The 17,509-nt window shown below is 40.8% G+C and overlaps 1 protein-coding gene across 2 annotated transcripts in view; it reads left to right on the top strand.

The window, feature by feature from the left end:
• Nucleotides 1–8: 8 nt before the first annotated feature.
• The window catches only part of LOC135163507 (uncharacterized), an 18,032-nt gene continuing 531 nt past the window's right edge, over nucleotides 9–17,509 (top strand). Inside the window, exons 1-2 of one of the 2 annotated variants that reach the window (XM_064122977.1) lie at nucleotides 9–12,608; nucleotides 13,833–17,509. In XM_064122977.1, the coding sequence (XP_063979047.1) occupies nucleotides 9–3,827 (3,819 nt within the window). In that variant the 3' untranslated portion in view covers nucleotides 3,828–12,608; nucleotides 13,833–17,509. The other variant, XM_064122976.1, reaches the window with a different exon arrangement.

The raw sequence follows: 17,509 nt of genomic DNA, 5'->3' as shown, positions 1-17,509 counted from the left end.
CACAGCTTATGACGACGGCAGTAGTTGAGCTGCTCGATCGACAAAATCGTCGGGTAAATGCGCGGGCGCTTTTGGATTCATGTTCTACGGTGAATTTGATGACGGAACGATTTGCTCGCATCTTAAATTTGCGTACTCATCCGTGTTCAATTAACATCGGAGCGGTAGACGGTCTGTGTACAATTTCAACTCATTATGTGAAGGTCATATTAAATTCTCGATACAACAATTTTACACAATCATTGAGCTGTTTATTGGTACCACAGATCGCCAATTCAGTACCTCGAGGCGCGTTCGCACGCAATCTATTTCATATTCCAAAGAATTTGCAATTAGCAGACCCACAATTTCACCTTCCCAAGCCTATAGATTTACTCATAGCGGCTAATCTTACTTTGTCGGTTCTATCAATCGGTCAAATTAAACTTGTCCATGATCAATCAACGTTAATCTTACAGAAAACGCGTTTAGGCTGGATTGCTGCCGGAGGATCGGAAAATCCGAAACTCAATACGATCGCGTCGTGTAACGTTGTTAAATTAGATAAACTCATCGAACGATTTTGGCTAATTGAAGATTTCGATCATGAACCGTTGAAATCGCGCGACGAAGTTATGTGCGAGCAGCATTTTGTCACCAATACTCATCGCGATAGCACCGGTCGCTATGTTGTACGTCTCCCATTCAGAGACTCTAAGTTCCAGTTAGGCGAATCTCGTACCCAAGCCCTTAAGCGTTTTCAGTCGTTGACGAGAAAGCTAACTGCCAATCCTTCGTTGGGGCTTGAATATGGCAGGGTGATGGATGAGTACATCGCTCTTGGTCACATGACTCAATGTGATGATGCTGAGGGTGGATGTTACTTGCCTCACCATGCTGTAGTCAAGGAATCTCGCGAAACGACTAAGGTGAGAGTGGTTTTTGATGCTTCGGCGAAGACGTCCACGGGCATCTCACTGAATGACGCGATGTTGGTCGGGCCCACCATCCAAAATAATATTTTTGAACAGGTCATTCGATTTCGCACACATCGGTACGTAATTACTGCGGACATCGAAAAAATGTACCGACAAATTCTGGTTCATCCAGATGATCGACAGTTTCAAAAGATTTTCTGGCACTATCAGGGTAAAACTCAAACATTTCAACTTAATACCGTAACCTTCGGTACTGCAGCGGCTCCTTTCTTGGCCATCCGCACCCTCCAACAACTTGCTCATGACGAAGCTCACGCGTTTCCCCGTGCCAGCAAACTTCTCCTTAGAGATTTTTATGTGGATGATTTCATCTCAGGAGCCGATCATCCTGACGAACTTATCAATATTCGCGATGAAATGATCGCCCTATTAGCTCGGGGCGGATTTTCCATCCGGAAATGGACTTCTAACCATAACGCGTCATTAGAGTCTATTACAAAACACAACTTGGATTTAGATTGTTTAATTAGGAATGATTCGGTTCAGAAGACCCTTGGAATTGTTTGGGATGCCCGTGACGATCTGTTACGGTACACAATTCACCCCATAGATCCCAACGCAGTCGCGACCAAACGTAAACTTCTATCGGAACTTTCTAAGATTTTTGACCCACTAGGATTATTAGGCCCAGTAACACTATACGCGAAAGTGTTAATCCAGGATTGTTGGAAGGCTAAGGTCACTTGGGATGAGTCACTACCTCAGGAGATTCATACCAGGTGGAGTGAACTGGCTCTTCAGCTTCCTGTGTTACATAAAATCGCATTTCCTCGGCAAATTCGACTTCCGGGTTCATTACCAATTCAAATTCACGGTTTTTGTGATGCGTCCAAGCACGGATACGGAGCGTGTTTATATCTTCGATCGCGAGATTCACACGGAAAAATCAATGTAAGTCTAATTTGTAGCAAATCTCGTGTTGCACCTACGGGTGGAGTAACTATCCCGCGATTAGAACTTTGCGCAGCTAGCCTTCTTAAGAAATTATACACTGCAACTACAACTCAATTCGAATTTGAGATAGATCAAACGTATTTGTGGTCAGATTCCACAATCGTGCTGTGCTGGCTAACGAAAGCCCCGCATCTTTTACGACCTTTCGAATCTAATAGAGTATCCGATATTCAATCTTTAGAAACTCAGGTCCAATGGCGACATGTTCGTTCTGAAGACAATCCGGCAGATGCTTTATCTCGTGGACAACTCCCTTCGGAATTTCTTCACAATTCTCGCTGGATATCAGGGCCTGATTGGCTTACTCTTCATGAATCACATTGGCCAAACACGGTTCTCCCTACGAATTCTCAAATTCCTGGTCTGAAAACCGGAATATGTCTTATCTCTCAGGCATCGCCAGAATCTATCTATTCACGTTTTTCAGATTTTAATCGTTTGCTTAGAGTCATATCATATATCTTACGATGGAGAAATCATCGTACTTCCAATCGTGGGCCAATTTCCGTTCGAGAAATTGAAGAAGCTGAATTCCGCGTTCTGTTAATGATTCAACGCGAACGATTTCCCGTGGAGTTTCGAAACCTATCGGTCGAAGATACTTCAACTAAGACAAACGTGTCGACGATCAGGGGCACATCTTTTGATCAACTCAACCCCTTTATTGACGCGCGTGGACTTCTTCGCGTGGGCGGACGTTTAAAAAAATCAGACCTGTCATTCGATCACAAACATCCCATTTTGCTGCCCAGCAAACATCCGGTGACAGATCTGATTATTACGCGAATACACCAAGAAAATTTTCATCTTGGTATTCAGGGTACCTTACATATTAGTCGATCCAAATTTTGGATCTTGAACGGAAAAAATCAAGTGCGTAAAATTATTCATCATTGCATCGAATGCATCCGACAGAGGCCGCGGTTGGGACACGCGAAAATGGCCGATCTTCCAAGCGTTCGAGTCAACGAGGCTCCATCCTTTTCGCGAACCGGGGTAGATTATTTCGGTCCGATTTTAATAAAGGAAAAAAGAGCTCAAAACCGATCTTTTCTCAAGGCATACGGATGTGTCTTCGTGTGCATGGTATCTAAGGCTGTTCATATTGAACTTGCCACAGACTTGTCAACTGAAGCCTTTTTGACTGCGTTTCGCCGATTTATTAGTCGAAGAGGTGTTCCGGAACACATATATTCAGATAACGGTACAAATTTTGTAGGAGCGGCCAAAGAGCTTAAAGAATTATACGACTTCGTAAATTCACCTATTTTTACCGAAGCTTTCGGATCGTACATGCTATCAAAACGAATTGAATGGCATTTTAATCCGCCATTATCTCCACACTTTGGTGGCATTTGGGAAGCGGCTGTAAAGAGCTTTAAGCATCATCTGAGAAGAGTTCTTAAAGATCAAAGGCTCACATATGAGCAACTTAATACTTTGTTAATAGAAATAGAGGCTATTTTAAACTCCAGACCCTTATACGCTCTTTCAGCCGATCCCAATGATCCATTAGCCATAACTCCGGCCCATCTTTTAATTGGTCGATCTTTTACTGCATTTCCTGAACGTTCTTTTTTGCCAATTTCAGATAATCGTCTATCCGTGTACAATTTTATCACGAAGGCTAAACAAGACTTCTGGAGCAAGTGGTATAAGGAGTGCCTTCACGAGATGCAAGTTCGACAAAAATGGCATAAATCTACTACACAGCTGAGGGTTGGATCGGTTGTCCTTCTTATTGAAGATGCAGTAGCATGTTCCCGATGGCCGCTAGGCGTGATCCTCGAGGTGTTCCCTGGGAGTGATGGCATCGCGAGAGTTGCATCAGTGAGGACGACCAACGGAGTCTACAAACGGAATATCACGCGACTTTGTCCCTTGCCAATTATTTAAATATGAAGTTTTCTTGTCTGAATCATATTGCTCTATGTACAAATTTTGAATCATTTCGCAACTTCTGCCGGGAGAATGTTCAGTTCCACTGTCGCCCAGTGGAAATGACATAACCTCTTTTCATGAGGGATGTTGCGACGGAAATCGGAACATCCCTCTTTTTCTTTAACTAAGCGGGGATTTGGTCCTCTCCGATTTGGCCGGGTACACCCGATTGTCTTCGGCGCGTGCGCGGCGAGTATTTGGAATTCAAATGATTCGTTGCGCATGCGCTTTGGGGTTTCGGGTGTCTTCGGTTTTTGGAGATGGGTTAGATCTCCGTCCGGAAGGAAGCACTCGCTCTCTCTTCAAGTGAAAGTGCTCGGTGAAAGTCACGTTTATCTTGTCGGGTTCCTTCTTCATACACAATCATCATCAAACAATAAAATCGCAATCGATAAATAATAACAAAAAATATACAAAAATAATCGTAGATAATACGGTCGTCCTCGCGTTATAATCTATATTTTTATATAAATATAACCATATTCATTAGAATAATAACATTTTCATAACCTCCTGGGTAATCCCCTGGATAACGCCACGTGAAACGAAAATTCACGTATCAATAGTGATATCGCTACCGTTAGTTTTCAAATTAAAAAATATTTGATCTAACAAATTAACCGTAATTAATTTTAAGAACAATTTAAAATTAATCCTGTGTGTGAATCAGTTGTGTGGGCTGCAGCCAAATTAGTATATTAATAAGTGTATTGATGACTTTCGGTTGATTTCTAAGTATAAAATATATCTTGGGTTTTTTATGCCAAAAGGCTTTTTCCCAAAACAAAAATTGTGTGTATTTATTATAATTAATCATTTCCACATCAAACATTTAATTAACAAAAATTTAATGCAACTGCCATACCATCTAGGGTATGACAGTTTAAATTCCAATTCTTTTCATTGTTTTTTTTGTTTTTTATTTTTTTGTCACTGCAATGAGTTATACACAACACAGTCTTAGATTATACAAAATGTTCACATATATTTGATTGGCTTAATTTAAAAACAATACCTTTATATTCACTTAAATTACTGAATTCATAGAATGGGTTTGTACTGCGAAAACTACAACTGAAAAATATAAGGAGAATTCTAGCTGAGATGTGTCAAGTAACGCGGTGGAAACAATACTATTTATGTCCTCTCTTCCAATCTTCCTCGTTTCGTCAAAGTGCACGAAGTTTTCGAAGGAAATTGGAAGGGGACTTCAAATGGCTGTTTTTACTGGTTATTTCTTATTTTAGCGTATTTCTATTGGACAGCTCTTGGGTTTGAAGGGTCAGTTCGCGAGGACTGAGGCCATTGTTTCTATGAACACGTGGTACAACCTCAGTTTACAACGAGAGAGAGTTTTTCGGGTTTATTCCATTTCCAAGCGGAAAAGGATCATAAATCAAGTGTTTTCCAGAATTGTAAGATTTGTGGACAGAGAACGGGCATAAATTGGAGGATTACTACAAAAAGTTAAGTGTTTAATTTGAGTTTCCCCAAATTCGAGAAAAAAAAAAACTTTGAATTTGAATTTGAATTTGAATTTGAATTTGAATGAGAGAGAGAGAGAGAGAGTCCGGAAGGTCTCGGTTTCAAATCCCGGTCTGGACTATCCTTTTTTCCAGTAATTTTTCTTGCAAAAATTTTATGGAGAATTATCCTGTTCCTCTTCCTTCCTCGCCCAAATGCTCTCCAACGACTCCTTTGACGTCACAACAAAGATGTGGAACGCTATATAAACTTCCCGTCTTGATGACGCCGGGTGGGTTCGGATGATGGTTTTTTTTTATGGCCGGGACTTGGTCCATGAGCATTTCAAACGTTGCGGGAACATTTTTCCAGACCGAAGGGCATTTTCCTGAGTTCATAATGGGGCCATGGGGACCTGGTGAAATCGTGAAGCCAGGTCGAGTGTGGAGAAATACTTTGCCCCCCCGCCCCGAATTGATTTGAAATGTCTGTGATATTACGAAGGGGATACGAGTCGTTAACCGTTTTCTCATTGAACCCGCGGTAATCTATAATCATACGCCATCGCGCTTGCCCGGAGGAATCGGCTTGTTTTATCACAATCCAAACAGGGCAGTTTTAAGGAGAATTGGAGGGTTTTATTATGTCTTTTTCCAAAAGGTCGCTTACTTGTTTTTGAATTTCTTGTTTATGAATCTGAGGGAATCGATACTGTTTTGTGTTTATCGGTATTACGTCTGTTGTGATTAGTTTATGTTGAGCCGCGTTTGTGGATCCCAATTTATCTCTCGGCAACATAAACTGATAAGGGAACAATTGAATGTCGGCTAGAATACTTGTGTTTTCTGCATCGTTGAAAGTATTCAGTTTAAGACTCTCGGTTAACTTGACGAATCTAGCAGCATTCGCTTTAGGTTTTTCCAATTCTGGATTCGCGGTTCGGGCTGAGTGAGGAGCAGGTGGAATGCCTTGAAAATCTTCTAGCGCAATGGGCGGAAGAGTGACATTTACAGGGATAATATTACTGTTTATCATACAAATTTTAGCAGTTCCGTTTTTAACTGAATCTAAAGATCCTCCTAAAAATATTCCGGGGACAATCTCAATACTTGCGATATATCTCATCTCTTTCTCTTCGTTTTTAATTAGTATTGTGATAAGAGTTCTTGAACGAGGAGGCAAGCGGAATGTCGCGTGTGGACAAAAGGCAACGGAGTTATTTCCTGAATGTAAACGTCCGGGGATTTCAACGCCGAATTATAAGTTAGCTCTATATTTATTGAAAAATGAAATTCCGAGAATACCGGCTTGATCAATAGGGAAATCATCAGAAATTACTTGAAATTGAGTACGCAATTTATTAATTGTTATAGTGATTTTACCGAGAGATTTCAATCAGAAGATAAGCATGACCGTCATTGAAATAAACACTTTCGAGGCTAACAACGGGTATTTCGGAGGGATCTATTACTCGGGATGTGTAGCAGAAACGGTGGTATTGGCGTGGGCAATAAGGGGTTTTGCCTGGCTCATGCATGGGCGCAGGCCCCCTTTGGAGTTTAAGGGGGCGGTCTGTTCTGGTCTACTATAGGCGTTGTAGTGAGAATTGAACCGCGGTCTTCCCCCCAAATTAGATCTACAGACGCTTTCTTCGTGACCCAGCTTCTGACGCCATTCGCACTTGGCCCTCACTCGCTGGGGACATCTAATAGAGATATGGCCTTGTTGTTGACAATGATAACAAACACGGTAATCATTGAATCTTTGAGAGTCACGGGTGTTTGAAAATGCGGGTGTGTCGTGAGGTTTGGAGGATGTCTGAGGAAGACGAGGATTAGAAAATGTGTACGTGTTGTGTGAATTGGGGTACTGATATGAGTTTTCGCCATTATGACTAGTAAATGTCCGTGCTTCGCGAATAGATGATTTGATTGGTGCAGCCCGGTCACCCCCCATCACACGTTCAAGACGGGCAGCGTTGTCGATAGCGTCATCGAGGGATTCTGGATTTCAGTCTGTAATCACTGTCCCATGAAAAACATTGCGCAATCCGCGCGTGAACCCTCTAATTGCAGCCCGATTTAACATCGAATCTACCCCAACCACTTGATATTCATCAAATTTTTCGTTAGCGGCCTCTTTCCCCCCATTTAAGATTTCAGTAACACGGGCTCCAAAAAATTCAACGTCTTCGTTATCTCCCTGACGTACATTTTTTAATTCGTCTTGGACACGATCAACATTGAAATCGCGAGCAAATGCACCCTTCAACACTTTAATTAAGGCTTCTAGTTCACATTGTCGAACGAATTCTATAAGGGTACACGATTTCCCATCAAATTTGGGGACTAACTCGGCAGCAAGTTGCAACGACACATATGAGGGGCCTTCGGTAACTGCGATCGAAGTTTGTTCTTGTACTATGAGGGGAATTATATAATCCACGGCAGAATGCAAAGAAGAATTGTTATTTACTGAGTATTCGCGAAAAGGAGTATTTTGAGTTGGGGAATTCACGATTACGTTAGAGTTTATTTCCTGCGTTTGAGTTCCAAACGATGATCCCGTTAATGCTGGAAAAGGATCGCGGGAAAGGGAAGCATTACTAACACTCGTGCTAGTGTTCAAAACCGTGTTCAAACACCGGAATTAGAGAAGAGCGTGTTTAAAAATTATATTTCGTAACGATAGTGTTTTAATATTTGATAACACTTGAATTAGGGGTCGCACATACAATGCAATCATTTTCAGTTCGATTGTTCGACTAAAAAGAAACGATTAATGTTATCAATTCACTGCACCGTTCTATTTTTGCTAATTCTTGAATGTCTTTTAGAATTTCACCAGTCCGAAACTACGGTTCCCGATCGAAACTAACTCTGCGAGCCGGCGAAAAAATTGTTGATTTAATTTTTTTCAAGTAATCCCACCGCTGTCACCCCTGTTGTGTTGTACCTTTCGGCTAGTTGTTTAGTTCAGAAAGAGAGCAGGTAAATTGCCCGTGGAGTGCTAAACCACTCTGCCCGCAGGAAGCGGGAAAGGAAAAAAAGATTGAAAAAACTGCACTTGGTTAATATTTGAACTGAACCTTTACTTAATATTTGTCTTTTACAATAAGTTGTGTTCTCTTTGAACGATCGGAGACGAGCCTTTTTACAATTAGTTGTTATTCTAACGCTAGGTTTCGAAATTTTCTTAAGCCTAAGTTACACCCTAAGTAACAGGTAGAGAGGCAATCAGGTAATGATGCGTGGGTGAAGAGGGTCGCATGCCCTTAGCTGTTCCCCTTCAAACCCAACCCCTACTCAGTCTACGTCATCGGTGACGCTGCACCTATGTGAGAGAAGTGGAAGAGAGGAAATTCAGAAGGGGGAAAAGGGATTCTTCAGGAGAATGAGCGGGGTCGAAAGTTTCGAGCACTCGGCGAAGAGAAATTAAGGAGAACGGGGTTTTTCCAAGGGGTTTGTGGTAGGGTTTATTGAAATAGTTTTGGAAGGGTCTTGAATTGTCTGGCCACACGCTGAGCAATTGAAGAAGTGGACGTGAAGGATTTTATATTTAAGGTGCAAAATATCTTGCAGCTTCGCAAATAAAACTGTTGTGTTATGATAGCATTAGGGATTTCGAAATGTCTGGAAGAGGTGGAGGTAGAACGAATGGGTTTATGATGGAGTTGGTATATTTCAAAGCGTCGTGAAAAGTTTAGAATAAAACGAATCGGTTTATTATAGGATTAAAATATTTTTGAGGGATTTTTCGGGAATGTGCGTATGGTCATTGAAAGTGATTGTCAGGGTTTTTCCCTCTTAATATTTATGTTTTTTATAGCGAAGCTCTTTATATTATTATCAATTCCTGTCATGGAGAATATTTCACACATCGTATTCGGCCGGCTTAGCAATCGACCGAATACCTGCCTATACGTCACCTCGTGACAATTTGTTATTATTTCGCACATTCCTGATCGGTTGACCTTGTTGTCTACCGTTGTCGCGAAGCAGATTAACCTTAGCTCTCAAGGTGTATACATCAACACCTTGCTGTGAATAAATATATTCAATTTTCTACCGATACCGCGAGTTACAATTCTTAAAACCCACCCTATACTTCTGAATATTCCACATTTTTTCTCCTGGATTCCTTATGTTATTATTTATAATATTGCTTAATTTGTTAACTTGTGGTTGGATTTTTAAGGTAATTCTTATTCTTACTGTGGGACATGAGCGCCGCTACGGAGTTACAAGGGAGTTACTAGGGAATCTAGGGTCGTACACAACACCATCAAGGACGATTTAGCACTTATCCCCGAGATACACTTGACTGTCTCAGTATGTATACATCATAACCGTGGGTTTTTCATTGTTTCAATGATGGTAATTAAAGCTTAGAATAACAAATCCCCGAAATTCTCATCTCAGGGTGATAGTTACAGTTTTCTTTTATTAAATGAGGTTATGCTCTGTGCGGTAGAGCCGAAAGAATGCCAAAGTTACATATTTTTGCCTTTTTGCGATTTTTACGCCTTTTTTGGAATGACTAACGTTTCACGTGTCTTGCCCGGGTTACGCAATACTTGTAACCTTGAGGATGTTGCGTATATCTTGTGAATTCGGATTAAGATTAGGGTATCTGCCAGTTTCGAATACAATCTTGCGCTAGTCGCCTACCGATTCGGTTCTGCACTAATCACCTTCTCGAATTGTTTGAGTCTTGTGCCATTGGCCTTTTGGTATATTTCATATTCCAAAAAAATGAGTTTTTATACGGATCATCCGTGTATTCCAAATCAACCTGGAATTATCTGCAGATTTTGCCTTTTATTGTAACCGGTATTCCTACTAATTTCTGGAATATTGTGTCTGCGTTATAGCCTAGCGATTTATTTCATTTGTATGTCTTGGGCCATTGCGACTACACTTCGCTACACATAAGTGTCAATCGATTCGTCTTTTTGCATGCGAATTTAATTTGCGCTTACGCTACGCGCCTTCGTCGAGAATCCACCGTGTATTTTTCTCATCAAGGTCGTGGCTCCGTGTATCGTACGTCCCGCGTCCGTCGTTCAAGCTGATATGCGTTGTTTCTGCCCTCAGAGCCCCATCCATTTCATAAATTATGTTGCGCTATATTTTCTGATATAAATTGCGTTTATTACGCCTTGGAATTTTTAGTTCTCATTTGCTAGGATTACCTTTCAGAGATAATTCTGAAATTATCGTTTATTATGTTGCGTTTGGGTAAATAAATCGTATTTAGCGCGACATTGGGGTGACCATATTTTCTTTTGTTTCCGTTTTGATTTTTTTTGGTGATTTAAATTAATTGGATCGGACGGATAAAACCAGTCTGGGTCTCTCTACGTACGATACGTCGCATTCCCTAAAATAAAGGGAATGGTGAATAATGTTATGTAATTTGTCTCTCTATCATAAAAACTTTTGGGTTATATTTGCATTTAATTATTAAAGTTTGGAATACTTTAGAATTGATTCTATTTATGGTTACTTTTACCATGAAGTAAATTTAACATAGCTCTGCAAAGGAAATATTAAATATGGATTGGAATTGATTTTATTTTTTTTTATTAAGAGCCCAGTGACCAGCTGCCATCCGTAGCACCTTTCTCTCCGCAACCTACATCTTGAGCAGCACGAGCAGCTACCACCCTATCCTTGACTTTTAGTTCATGTTTATCTATGTCTACGTTTAAGTCCTATTTTTGGTTCTTTGCCGTGATTTCTCCGTTTTGATTACGTTTTTCGATTTGTTGTTCTTGTCGAGGCAAAGAACAACTGGTGCCCTTGACAGTATTCTTTCCATTTTCGGACAGTCAACGAAAGAGGGCGGGTTAACTGGTCCATTTTGATACGAGTAAAAATCTAAGATGTTACAGGACGTATGTACGACTTTTTTAGTGTGTTACAGTGAAAAATCTGCTGAATATAATGAAGAAATAGAAGTAAATTTTCAAATTATCTATAATGCTCCGTACGTGACGAGCATTCCAAGCAGACTGTAATGTCCAAATCATCCAAGAGAGTTTCATACTGTTGGGAATCCGGCTAAATTCCAGCCTTCCCTTCCCCCGCACTCAACAACCTATGACCGCTCGACCCCTGGCCCCAAACAACCCGCTGTTGCCAGGGGACCTTTTGGAATTTTTGCCTAATTAGGGCACCACTTTCTGGAGACATCAACCCCGGAAACACGCCCTTTGACCAATCGGAAAAGGGTCACGTCCCATCGATCAGGATTGTTCTCGACCGTGACCTCTCCAAAACTCGCTCTCTCGTCGTTTGGACATCGATCATATAACACGCGTATCAGTGCGCTCCAGTTTTTTTCACTATTAGAACCCTCACCGTATCACGACCCCTCGGTTGCTCATTAGGTAGCTCAATTAAAATCAGTGCAGCTCATTATTAATATTATTATTTTTATACTCAAAACTATATATTGTAACGTGGTATTTTACCGCGTTACTGGTTCTCGAGCGTTTCGCGATTCTGGAGACTGCCACCAGACGGGAAGTCACCTTCAGTGACGAGAGTTTTGAGCAGAGAGAAAAAAAAATAGGTTTGATTTATTTTATTTGTTGTATTTTTGAATCAAATCACGCGCCACCGCGTTCCCACTGAGGACGTCATCAAGGATCCTGGGGAAGCCGGAAGATGTCATTAGTCTTCGTGATAATTGGGAGGATAACTGAGCGGTTGATTTGCCCGACATTGGAGCCACCATCCAGGAATCCTGTACCCGGAAGTGACGCAGTTGTCGTGCACGTGGCTGTTACAGATCATTGAATATTCATTCGAAATTGATGTGAGAGAATTATTTCTCTCAGGGCATCGGAGGATGTATTTAGAGTTACAGGGTGTATTTAGAGTTAATGAGGATGCGTTTATGCTATGTTAACATCGATCAACTACAATTAATTAATCGATTGAAGCATAGCTGAAATTAATAGCGCATGCGTTATGATTAATTGTCCTGTTGCGCATGTCTGGTTGAGTGGGATTGGTGACTGATGACGTTGTCACACCCCCCCCCCCCCAATTACTTAATATCACCGCGTTACCGACCTGTTGGGAATTTTCACTTGTCGAGGAAAATCACTTCCTGTTTGGTGGAGATCGAGAGCGGACCTGCTGTCAATTTTTGTTGTGCAAAGGACGCCAGAAATTTATCAGAGGACGTCATTTCACCCGATTATTTATTCTGAGGCTGTGGAGCATTTTGGACGGATTTGAGGAGGTTGTGGAGGTCCGGGTGAGCGTGGTGGCCATTTCTTTTATGTTTTGAAGAATTTGGTAAAGACTGTGGGCAGAGATTCTGTTTTTCTTGTTGGTGTTACGTACACCTGTGTCCTGTGGACCATTGGTCGGATTGTTTTAGATTTAGGCTGTATAAAAATTTGTTAGCTAACTTTCTATGAGGAGTCTTGTGACTTTTGTTGGATGATTTGTGTCGCAAACTCATTATTTTCTCGCCATTGAAGTTGATGTCGATTTTCATATTTTCAAGGTCTCGTGACCTCCGGAGTATTCTGTCTCTGGTTTCGTATTTATTTCCTGTATTTTTGTTTGTTCGGGGTCACGCAGACTTATCGATTTTCGCGTTACTGTTCCGAGTCACTGGATTATTTTGACCAAAATTATAACCTCTCAATTCTGATTAATTTCTCTGACTTTTCCGACAGCGATTGAGTTTCGTATCTCCGTTGTTTGATTTAATTCCTTACTTTCTTTGGCAATAGCAGCTTGCGCCTTGGAACGCAGTTGTTCATTAAGCATTTATTTCTGATTCCTTTGACTGTTTTAACATTATGATTTGATTTTGTTTGTTGGTTGACTCCAGAAGATCTTTACTTAGTTCTTAATTGGACAACAGTGATATTCTCTTATAAATTAAATTCGTGTTTTGTAACGCTTGGTCGATATCCGGGGAGTTATTTAATTATTTTTTTTTATTGTATCGATATTATTTTTTTTTATTAAACATTGTTCTCCCCGACACTTTTGAAAAATGCGTTACTCTTTTCGAAATCCCAGTTGCATCCCCTTTCAGCTTCCGAACATCTGACTCTCTCTACGGAACGAGCTACCGGAGTTATTGAGACTGAGAGCGGAGAAAGGTTTTGTTTACGGTGGTCATTCCGTCCTAATGACCTGGCGCCTGACCGACTTTTCTGATTTTATTTTGGGGGTGTTCTGGTGCCAGAGGGCGGGCTAATGGACGAAGGGTTCCGTGAACCTTCGAAAATTACGTCACAATATACATAAATTACGTGTCACATTGTTTGTCCGCGATGGACTCTTAAACTATTCAACCGATTTCAATGAAATTTGCACACCGTGTGCAGTTTGATGCAACTTACATAGTAGAATAGCGTATACCTTAACTTATAGTCGCAATATCATTTTATTTTTAATTATTCGTCTAATATTTGATATTCACACATTCTAATCTGTTAACTCCAACTAATTTTGACAGATGGCGATATCTATTGACTGGGTTGAGGAAGGAATCAACAGATGGCGCTGCTATGTGAAACCTACAAACGTGTCACGTTGTTTGTCCGCGAACTACTTCACAAATTTTAATGAAATTTGCACACCGTGTGCAGTTTAATTCAACTTAAAAGATGGGGTAGCTTACATCTTAATTTATAGCCGCAATATTATTTTCTTGCAAATTGGTTGTTCATTATTTGACATTCACACACATTCTAATCTGTCAACTCCAAGTGATTTTAACAGATGGCGGTATCTATTGACTGGGTTGGGTAAGTAATCCATAGATGGCGCTGCTATGTTAAACCTACAAACGTGTCACGTCGTTTGTCCGCGATGGATTCTTAAACTGCTCAACCGATTTTAATGACATTTGCACACCGCATGCAGTTTCATTCAACTTCAAAGATGGGATACCAGCTGTTGTACCAGCTTTAACGTCTTTCTTCGTAATCATTAATTTCATTGTCCTAAGGGGCTACGGTAGTAGAAAATCGGTCATGGAGGTCACCATATTTTTTTACAAATGGCATCTAGGTAAAAAAGCATGGTGATCACCCTGCCTGATGTTCTCCTACCGTTCCTCCTAAATAGTTCAGTACAATGAAATATAACACATACCTTAACCACAGCAACGCGTGGCCGGGTCTGCTAATTAGACTATATTGTATAATAAATTGACAGTTAAAACTCAAGTCGGCTGTGAACCATTGTGCTACGTATTTTGCCAGTTCCCCTCATTCCCTCTCTCGTCGCCCCTCACTACCACCAGTCCCCCTCACCCACTCCTCTTACCCCTACAAGATCGCTCACCCAACACATACCACCCCTTATTCTGAAACGAAACTCAAAGAGCTCTCTGGAATGCCGACGCTGCACTACCAAAAAGTGTTGCAAAATCAACTGCAACCTAACAAGATTCATTGACCTCAAGGAATGCCGTACGAAGCACTCGAATCCAAAACCCTGCTGTTTACGACACCGCCTGTTCGCCAAACTCAGCAGCAGAATCGGGTCAACATCCGCCAGAATTGAAGAAGTAAAAATCACACCTCCCAGTCCCAATTAATCCAAATTGTTCCGTCGCGGAATGGTTCATCGTGTCGGAATAATTTAGATTTCAAAAAAAAGGGGAAATCCCCACAATTCTCCTTAAAGGTTTTTCCTGGAATTTATTTTATTGCCAAATTTATTCCCTACTATATATTTACTATAAACTTTTATTTTTATCTCTTCAAAATATCCCAATCTTAGTATCATAAAGGCCACATTTTCGAATAATCTGGCCTCTTAATGTGCTCCTTTCCTTTTAGACTAGAGAGTTTTATAGCAATTACAACTTCGGACTATTCTCCAATTTCAAGAACCTTTTCTGTAATTGTACCCTCATTTAAATTTAGGAAATATTTGTAATTGCCTTTAAGGTAGGATCATTTATAACCTGATAGTACCCACTCACCCACAGACCGTTCCAACCTTATGACACCCTTCCCCTTCCCCTACACGATCACTACCTACTCCACCCTCAAAATAAACTGACAAATGACAATGTCCGTATATTTCCTTGACCAATTGAAATCCACCACATTTTTCTGCCCAGTCCACGTGAACTTCAAATCCACAACTCAACATTTTTCCTCAACAACTTCAGTACTCAATCTTCCTTGGCGATATCAACATCGCAGAGTATCGACTGTTCTTTCGTGAATACATTGACATCGTGTCGTTATACCTAAGTCTTTTAATCCCAACTCCGTTCACAGTCCAATCATTAATTGTTATTTAAAAAATATATAAAATAATCCTTTATGTAAAATAAAAGTGTAAAATATATTCATTGTTTAAAGTGAAGTGATATTTTTGATATTTGTTTATTAATTTTCAACTCTAGACATTCCAACAGTTTGTGGAAAAATAAATATTTTCAATCAAACTAAACACAAATTCTTCCGCAAAAAACCACCCGAGGTTACTGAAAGAGCCACTCACGATTTAGCCTCTCGCAATTCACTTACGACTTTCTGACGGAAGAGTACTTTTCGGAATCGATCCGGGTCTTGTTAGCAATCGAATCCTTCTTTGAAGATTTAAAGTGGCCGTAATACACAACCGCGACGTAAATTAACAAGTTTTTTGGGGATACGGCATCCTTTAATCAAGAATGGAGCGGCTTCTGGCAAGCAAGGGAATTAGTGGTGAAATTCGGTGAATAGTCGGTGTGGCTCAACCCTTTTTATTACCAAAAACTAAAACTATATGAAATCAATTAACTCAATAAGTGTGAGAAGGGAATCTCCGTAAGTACCTGTGATAGCATCCTAATCAATTTCTGACAGGGAAATACAGTGGATCTCCCAAAGGACACACCAGTATGTAGATTGTGACAAGGCAGATTTTTCGCCCTTCCCCCGCCCCCTAAAAATACGCCGCTGGATGGCTAGTTAGTTTTCTAGCGCTGCCGTTGCCGCTCATATTCTTTAGTTGAATCCTCCCCTCTCCCCCCTAACCCTTCACCGATGCACTCACAGTGCAATACTGTGTCGCAGAATCAACCAGTTGCGACTAGAATTCCCCAGATTCCTCCTTTCTCTTCCTAGATTTAAACGCGTAAGGCTCAATTTAAATATTATTCGAATAATAAACAATTAAATGACAATAGTTGAGACCAATACTCAAATAATATGAAAATAAATAAAATACGAGACATGTGTGAGAGGAGAGAAAAATAGAACCAGTAAATTCCAGCAAAACGGGGAAAAGGCAATAATTTAAGGGGAAATGTTGGAATAGCTTGACTAATTGTAACCCTACACTGTAGAATCTTTGGGGAACAACTTTCCCATTTTTTTTATTACATTTGTGAAACTTAATTGTCAATGGAAACCCGTCAAACTCGAAAGTCGTAAAAAGTCCTCCGTGAAAAGGCCTTTCGGGGAAAGGCCCTCGGTAGAATCATAACAGGCGGTCTCTCTCTCTCTCTTCCTCTCTCAATTTTTGCGCACATGTGCTGGTTTTTGTTCCTGGCTCAAAGAGAGGGTCTGTCTTGAAAATTTCCAAGTGGAGATGAAAAGTCCAACCCCCTAACTAAATCGCTGTGGCTGATTGGCCTTCCAGTTTTTCTCTCTATGATAGAGTAGAGTCAATGTTGTATTGGAATAAACACCAACTAAAGATTTTCTTGGAGAACCTTCCCAAGTCCAAAGTTCAATAAATTCAACTGTGTAAAACGTGATCAGTGATTCAATTCAAACCTTCCCGCACTTGTACAGCAGGGTGGTTCAGCACCACACGGACTACTTAGCTGCCGCCTTTTATTTCCCCAGATTGATCCACTCGATGCGTAACAACTGTTACCACCCTCTCAGATATTAAGAATGCGTGAGCCCACGTGTCGTTCGTGGGCCAAATTATTGGACAGGGAGTCCCCCTTCCATCGAGAAGACCACAAAGGACTACGTGACGAATGCGTCTGCCGACACATCGCGGTCGGACAGCATTTTGATAGCGTCACAGTGGAAGTCAAATTATAATAGAATTTCAATTGAAGAATCTGAGAGGAAAGTAGAGTGATAAAGGAAAGTTAAAAGGAAGGAGTGATTTGCGAGAATCCCAGATAACGTTGGAGATATCTGGAATTTGGAGGATCTCCCTGTCACT

This window comes from Diachasmimorpha longicaudata, chromosome 6 (genome assembly GCF_034640455.1).
Source record: "Diachasmimorpha longicaudata isolate KC_UGA_2023 chromosome 6, iyDiaLong2, whole genome shotgun sequence".
NCBI classification, from domain to species: domain Eukaryota; kingdom Metazoa; phylum Arthropoda; class Insecta; order Hymenoptera; family Braconidae; genus Diachasmimorpha; species Diachasmimorpha longicaudata.
Note: the sequence above shows the minus strand (reverse complement) of the source record. Positions and strands in the feature narration are given on the sequence as shown.